The sequence below is a fragment of the Lytechinus variegatus genome, chromosome 15 (genome assembly GCF_018143015.1).
Source record: "Lytechinus variegatus isolate NC3 chromosome 15, Lvar_3.0, whole genome shotgun sequence".
Taxonomy (NCBI): Eukaryota; Metazoa; Echinodermata; class Echinoidea; order Temnopleuroida; family Toxopneustidae; genus Lytechinus; species Lytechinus variegatus.
In genome coordinates this window covers 32625729-32634228 of record NC_054754.1, presented here as the reverse complement: position 1 = coordinate 32634228, position 8500 = coordinate 32625729, and the positions used below count along the sequence as shown (strand labels likewise).

The 8500-nt window shown below is 35.2% G+C and overlaps 1 protein-coding gene across 1 annotated transcript in view; it reads left to right on the top strand.

Moving 5' to 3' along the window:
• The first annotated feature begins 3568 nt into the window (after positions 1-3568).
• LOC121428455 overlaps positions 3569-8500 on the top strand; it is a 32715-nt gene continuing 27783 nt past the window's right edge. The window contains exon 1 of the mRNA XM_041625067.1: positions 3569-4204. Coding sequence (XP_041481001.1) covers positions 4121-4204 — 84 coding nt within the window. The 5' untranslated portion in view covers positions 3569-4120. The remainder of the gene's footprint in view (positions 4205-8500) is intronic.

The window sequence follows — 8500 nt, the reverse complement described above, 5'->3', positions numbered from 1 at the left end:
TTTTTTTGGGGGGGGGTTAGCAAGTGCTACTACTAATCTAAAAAAAAAAACGTCCCGGTGTAAATGCAGTGACACAATGAGTACACTCTAAAAACAAGAAATTTTAACTTAACATTTGAAAGGTTGGAGGAGTGACAACATTGTCTAAATGTTGCATTTACCACTTTAAATGGTTATACCCAACACTTAAAATGTTGGATTCAGCTTTAAACAAGGTTGGATGTAACATTTGGAAAAAGTTGTCACTCCTCCAACCTTTCAAATGTTGATTTAACATTCGAATTTTTAGACTGTATAAGCATTAATTGGGGTGGCTGATCAGGGGCGATGGCAGCAACTTTTGATAGACGGGTTGCCTATTTTTCAAAATTAAATTACAGGGTTAATACAGAGCTACAAAATTGTACCACATTCTTTTATGCTCATCTTAATTTTTTTCCCATTTCTTCACCTTTTCTTCCTCTTTTCCCCACGACTTGAAAACCATATGGAGCGGTCACCCCTGTCCCCTGTAGCTCCGCCCCCGGGGGCTGAACACAGTGTTCCAATAATGATACTAATGATACTACTGATGATGATGATGATGATGATGATGATGATAATAATAATAATAATAATAGAAATAATAGCAACAATAATACTAATAATAATTATGTTGCTAGCGAAAAAATAGTTTTCAAAATGATATAATGATAATAATCCAACTATTAATTTTGGTTTATACCGTTCCTCTTCACCATGTTCTTACATCCTACTTCTATTTTTTCTACGTTTTAGAACCCCCCCCCCCTTATTGCACAACAAAAATTGTGGTGTTAACCGGTGTACATAGCGGACCATACCAGTTGTTTTACACCGGTGTTAAATTGGTGGTCTTAGTTTTACACCCATAGGTGTTATTACAACACCTTTGGTTGTTATATTTACACTCTTTGGTGTTATGTTCAATCTTTAGGGTGTAGTTTTAACACCTCAGGGTGTGGTCTTCTATTAACACCAACTGGTGTCAGTTTTAACACCACAGTTTTTACAGTGTGTCTTTTGGGGTGTTGATGTATGATGATATAAATCCACAAAGATGTAAAACACAACAACTGAAATTATAATAATTGAAGGACAGAAGACTGCATTAAAAAGTAAAAAGATTACCTCCTTATTTGACATAAAATGTATATTCGGATTTTTTATACGTTTTATTAAAACCGGTATAGGTCTATATTTAAGAATAGTGCATGAGGCCTTTCAAATTCTTTTGCGATATACTGAATGATCCCATAATGAATATACGATTTATAATGACCGGATCACTAGTGCTTCATTGTAGGTCTACATTAACAAATCAATTTAGAGATCATCCCTTGAATTTCGATTAGTATCCGAGCTTGAGATTGATGTGACATTAATGTACGGGTGCATAATAACATTCCTTCATTGATTGATCGATGATGCATTGTGACTAATTTTCAATCAAGTCATTATCTCTCGATATTCGCTCAATGAATAGTAACCCTGCATTGTCCCAGGAATGTAGCTAGTATGTTCGTGTGGTATAGGTCCATGGTATAATAACCCAGGTCAAAGACAGTGCTGTTTTCCGTAGAAATACATCTTGCTAGCATGGTCATTACATAGGTTTGATCTCTAAAAATCATGAAAAATGAAGCCATGTTCTTTTTATTCAAATAAAAATAACGATGGATGATTATATGCATACTACTGGACACATGCAGTCACCTGTTATTGTTATGTTACACTGAAAATCTTCAATTCAGTTTATCTTTATAACAAAAAAGGAAAATCTTTTGAAAAATTGTCTCATTTGTTAAAATTATAGAGCATGTATAGAATGGGAGAATGTTTATAATATTGTTGTATTAAAGACTGACACAACAATGAATATGTGGTGCAGGCCTATTAAGGAGAGATTATCTAACACTATAGGGGAAATGAATGAAATACAATGTTCTCTATTTCTTTCTAATCTCGCTTAAAGTTTGGTACCATTTAAGCTTAGACCCCCTTTCTTGATCCACACTTAATTACGTCCACATCTTCCGTCGGAGGTGTATTAATGACGATGAAAATTTGTCAAGATTAGGGCGCGCTTTTTAATCTGCATAAAATCCCTGAGAAATGTCGTCTGCTCACCTTTCTATTCCGTTGTTTATCAATAAGAAACCTATAAACCAAATACCTGATCACAACATAGGTTTCCCTCCCGGATTTGTACAAGATTTAATACTTTCAATTATTTACTTTAAAATCTATACTCAAGGAGGGTTTAATTGCTGGTTTTAAGCTCAAGAAATATTTACAGTTGGTGTCTCAAGTATGTACAGCCCCCAGTCCCCCCTCCCTCCGTCGCTGAAAGGATTATACAGAGCAGATACAGTATGTGAGGAACATAACATAATAGTGGAACGTGGGGAGTGACAATACAAAGAAAATAAATATATAAAAATCCGGGATTCCTTAAATGGGACTGTGAAAATGTCAGAACATTAAAAATATCTAAATAGAGGCAGAATACCGGGATATTCTGATGGGGTCAGTTGTGACATAAATTTTGAATGAAAATTAAAATAAGGGTATCGAATAGTTACTCGACTAATCACTTCCTTTTTATCTTGTTATTTCTTAACTCTATACGTTCTCCTATTTTTTATTCACAGAAAAGTCTTATGGCGGACGACCATGCCCCGAATGAAACACTATTTCCGCACCAGTTTGACGATCAGACGACAAAGAAAGATAAAGAAGCCTACGTATGCTGGGATTATGAATCCAAGCAAGTTAAACTCCTTTTCTGCAAAGCCGCTGCTCGTATTTTACAACATTTTGGTTGATAGAGCAAATAATCTCTCATGCATATAAACGAATGGCCCATGTTGGAAAGCCTAAAGTTTTCTTTAGAGAGATCGCAAAATATCATTTTTATTTTTACATCATCATGAAAGTATGAAACAAATTAATTAAGGTTCCATGGCGGTAAAGTGAATGTGTTTTTTTATGTACTGAAAATATCTTTCCCGCACAGGCATATACATACACGTTTCAAATATTATGTATCCATTTTCGGTTTCCAAGCTCAAGAAACGCCATTATGCAATCATTACAAGTCTACGTTGAGACGTGTCTGTGAACTTCCAGTTTATAATCAAGGGTGCATGGTATTCAGTCATGTTGTTATGTAAACAATATACCATTTTACGTCACGGTCAAGGTAATAGTTGGCTTCTAAGAATATAAACATTTGCATCATCTCATTTCATTGTGTTTTCTATTATCCCACCAGCTTGACATCATACATCCGATTAGGTTAAACTAGACAGATCATTGGACCATAAATCAATCAGAGTGCCCCTTGCTTTGGTAAACAATCCCCGATTTTCAACAGAACAGGACCCCATAATGAATACAAGGAGATAGCTACAATAAAGCCTCTTAAAAAGAAACAAGAGAAATGGTGACTGTACTTCTTCAGAAGAAAGCATGTATTACAGAGTGCACGTCAGTGCATATTGTGCGTGCGGAACCAGTGTTCCATGTCGTTGGCGTGCACAGCTTGCACGCCAGCTTATTCTTGCGACAAACTATTTCATTCAACAGCTCAGCTGGAAGAACGAAGGTACTTTGTGTGGATTTCATGGAATAAACTGAACGTATAATGAACTATTTTCAACTCAAAATAGTGAAGATGTCTTTCCATACTTAGGAATGCTAGAGAGTGAATAGATGTTGATGTTAATGTAATATCGTAAATGTACGGAGCGCGGGAAATGACTGTTTTCGTTGAATCTTCTAGCAGACGACTCACTCAATGAGAAGTTTTCGTGACCTGTGAATCCTGGATCGCGACCCTGGGCTGGAAGATTCGTGATATTTGTTATCTGATATCTTTTTTCTTTTTCGATTCTCCATGTTCAAACTTTTATCTGATCACTGGAAAATTTATATATCTGACATTCTGTCGAACCTTGATGTATCGCGTTCCCGTGATTTGAGCAGATGAAATCATATTTTCAAGAGCATTTAAATCAGGACTGCTAAACAATATTATTTACTCTGGGGGACGGACACGGTCGTTGTACCGGGGGAGCTTCGGGTGCTTTGTTGCACTATGAAGGATATTAGTCAACGAATGATGCACTCGCCAGACTCGGACGTAATAGGCCGATATAAAGGCGAAAAGACTAAACAACAGGTAAGAAAATCATCACATTTTAAATATTATTGAAACAAATATGTCGGTTCGTATGAGATTCGGTATATGGCATTTACCAGCTTACCTCGGGCCCTGGAACGAATGACCGGACTCCAACACATCCAGTAGCATCGGCTGTACGTCTGCAATCCCTAACACCATAGTGATGACAATTTTCGTTCATGACCAGGAGTCAAAGCCCCTGGTCATTCATCTAAACATGGTTAACGTGCATAATTTAAGATATTGCCAAGGAGATTCCTGTCCCAGTGATATTGCCTCTGAAATCCACAACTAAACATGAAATATGAGTACTGAGTTCGAATTTGTTTCATGACGAACATCTTCATCGTGAGCGGTTGCATGTTTCTTTTCTGCCTGATGTTACCATAAAAGATTGGCCCACCATGTTTACCAAATTATAAACCATAATTTAAAAAAAAAATAAGTAGAAGAAGATTCTTACGACAAACCATTTGATTATGGATTTACACAATTCTAAAATCCGTGTTGAGAGCTAAAGGAAATAATATGTTACGAGGAAGTGAGTTAATGAAGCCATATATAACAGACAACATAAGTAAGATTACTGTATGTAATCTAAGGTCATTCGTTCCAGTATTTATCACCATGAAGTCAGTCAATTTGGTGGCTTTATTATTCGATAAGAAGTAGAGGGAAATTACAGTACACCCAGACCAAATTATGGGAGTAGAACCACTTGCTCCTGGGAATGAAACAGAGTTTCTCCCTTTACATTCACATTTTTTGTCATACCAAGGAGATATCACCTCTATCTCCTTGGTCATCCCCAAAGGGAGCCTGGCTGACAAGGCATGCTGCATGGGAACCAAGCTTAACTCATCTTCTAATCCTTAATACCTCCTCACTTACAATGCAAAATGTTAACAATGTTAATTATTTTGTGATTGGATTATCGGTATGTTCTCATCATATATTTACTTTCTACTGTACATATTTCCATTTTGTGGTATAAACTATTATTTTTATTAACAAATCTTGAGGATCAAACGTCCACACCCTTGGATTCGGTCCATGATCCGATCGACCAAATGTGATTTGAAGAGCGTCGAACTTTAACTTCGATTTAATGTGCCCTTGATAAAAACCACACCATTCCTTTCTCTCACATTATCAATGAATTATTGACTTGAATCAGTGCATTAGGATTAATCAGCGGAGTTCTTTAGGCTACGTTTTTGTTCGTAACATCGATTAGTTTTAGTCATTTTATTCTACTATCCATTCTATTGAATGTCTATTCTATGGAACATCATCCATGAAATACGCATAATGTTGCAGTGTTTGTTTTGCCAGTCGATGATATGTCAGCATTGCCATGGTAACATTGTAGACGCTGGCACAGATGGTCGGGTTATTAAACTGTCTAAAAGGTCTGCTAATGTTAAGTATTTAAACAGGTGATGCGGGTATATAGGACAGATCGTACATGTACTTTCTATTTGTAGGATGTATAATTTCGTCATCTACTTTGATTGTTTTGTCAAAAATCATCCATAATTTTCATTTTTATACCAGTCCTGTGAATGTATGGAAGTTATTTTTCAAATAATAGAATAAATCAAGTTAACACATAAATGCTGAGTAAATACGTTAGGGTTGTATGTATAACAATCTTTAAGCATTTTTGATGGGATCTATAGGGCGGGGCACCGACATCTCTCTATGTATTTGGGGGTGGCCCAAGTTGGCCTTAAGGTAAGCTTGATTTATACCTAACTTGCCAAAAAAAATCCAGATCATTGTTATAGTAACACAATTTACAAGGCATATATCTTTCCATACATTTTCTTTCTTCTTCTTATCTTCCACTTCTGGCTGTGTCTTTGTTCCGTAATGTAGTGCGACATAATATTGATTCATAATTGATGTAGAATTTTGTTTATATAATTATTTGAAAGCATATATCTAGTATTGTATTCGTTTGATTAAGGTAATATTGTTGTGACGGACACAGCCCCATTTGGGGTTCGTTTTGCGAGATAGATATTCAATGTTTTTGCATCTGTGAATGTACAAGTTCTCAACGTGTTTTTGAGTAAACATTTGATATCCTCCTATATGATAATTCGTGTTCGCTTGCTCGCTAGGGGTTCGACAGATTCTCCTCGTTTGTGGTTTCATCTAAAATCAAATTAACCTGTAGTCGACCTTGGGTGATAGGCATAGAACGCATCGTATTGATCTCTCAGTCTTCAGCAAAAGAAGCTTCAGGAACTTCTGAGAGCCAAACAAAGATCGATAGGATTTTTTTCAGTTTGAACTCTTTTGGGTGAAAAACCAAGATGGGGAGATGCTCAGAAAGGGCTTTTAGTAGCTATTTGTCATCTCATAAATTTAGGACGCATCGTGATTACAAAATTTTTAAGTATGATAGTAATTTATATTATACCCTCATTCTGAAAGCTAATGCACACTCTAGATTTCCAAGATCTAAAGTCAACTAATTGCGTGGTTTGGGACTTACCGAAAAGAACATTGAAACAGGACAATATATTCTTTCAACAAGTTTCTATGTTTGTGTATCATCGTCGGGAAATTTTATTGGATGAAATTAAAGGAATTTGGTAAAAATGAACTTAAAGCGATGAGAAAATTACATTGTAAATCGAATTTGCCAATCTATTCTTGATTTTTTTATAATTTTTTTTCAAACCAAAGTGACTCTTTTTTTTACACTAAGATCATTGACAAGAGAAATGAATGAAAAATTCCAATAGCAGAATGGTCCCCTGCGGACCAATTGTAAAAAAATATCTAATTTTTCTTATATTTTATATAAAAGATTTAGATTGAATTGAACTTTGTATCGAGTTCAAATCAATCAAGTGAAGCAACTAGATTCACAAACATATTATCGTCGGCCTTATGCCAAAAGGGCCTTAACCCGATTTTAGGGGTTCTGAATATTTTATAATAAATTTAACACATTTCATGTAAAACTTAATAACTAACACGTTTATCGAAATTGGCTTCAAAAGCAAAAAAACGACCACAAACTTTTGATTATTAGAGAGGCCAAAACCTTTATAAACGCCATTATCTCGGAATGGCCAAAAGCAGTTAAGGCCCTTTTGGCATAAGGCCGACGTTATATAGTATATACTCATACAATATCCCCGCTAGACCAAATATCAATGGAAAAAAAATACAGTAGAAAATGTATTTTTCATGGTTGAGACATCATCTTCAATATTGTGATTGTTGCATTTTCCCTTTTCGACGTATTGATGCATGCCTCCGTGGTAAAAATGGGAGGTCCTGATAAAAAGGGAAGTTTGTCCCACTTGTAATGTCGGCCTAGTCTTGAAATGTTACATACGCAGGTGCATGTACAAACTCATGAAAAAGAAATTCCGAAATCATATTTAATTGTAACGATGTGTATTCATTGTTATTCTGCCTACGTATTTGATAATCATTTTCTCCTTTTTTCGTATCTCAATGTAAACGATATAGTGTGCTCATATCTATCAATGTAGATAAGTCATAAAGATTCAGATTATATTATTAACAAATAAAAACGGAACTCTCTGTTAGCTGTTCCAGTATAGACAATTGTTCCTAATCATATCGATATGACAAAAATATGAAAACATATTGCAGAGGAACTGTTATTTCATTTAGCCAAAATCTGTAGAACACGGGCCTTTCAATAATATAAACAACCTCCTTGTATCAAGTGTGTAAGTTTTCAATTCGTATGCCAATTAAATAACAAAGCAGTATCCCTATAAAATGGCTGTCAATTCTTGAGAGTTAATCACCACTTCTCTATACCCCTTTTGACACCCTTCTATTTGAGAATGATTAATGTGGCCATCAGTATTAGATGGGTTTCCCCCGCAAGCGGCACCGAATACCAGAAAGGGATGACATTTCGAAAAGATTGCTTAGCGTTTATGGCGCGTGAATATCGTCTGCTACAGAAATTCAAATGGACTTGTGCATAATTATGTATCGTCTGCAAAAAAAGTTGACACAACAGAAAATGAAGACATTTTTATGTTAGACGGACTATCATCATAATGTTTTATTCATATAAAATAGCACGTGCTAAATATGAAATAATATTGGATCGCATTTTTAATAAATTTCATGATCCCAATATGAGGAAATACAATTATTCACAAGATTTTCAGTATTTTTCAATTTCAATTTATTCAACCATGAAAATACCAATATGCAATACTGTATATACAGTATACATAATATGCAATGGATGATACAAAATATGGCTAGGACCATAAAAAT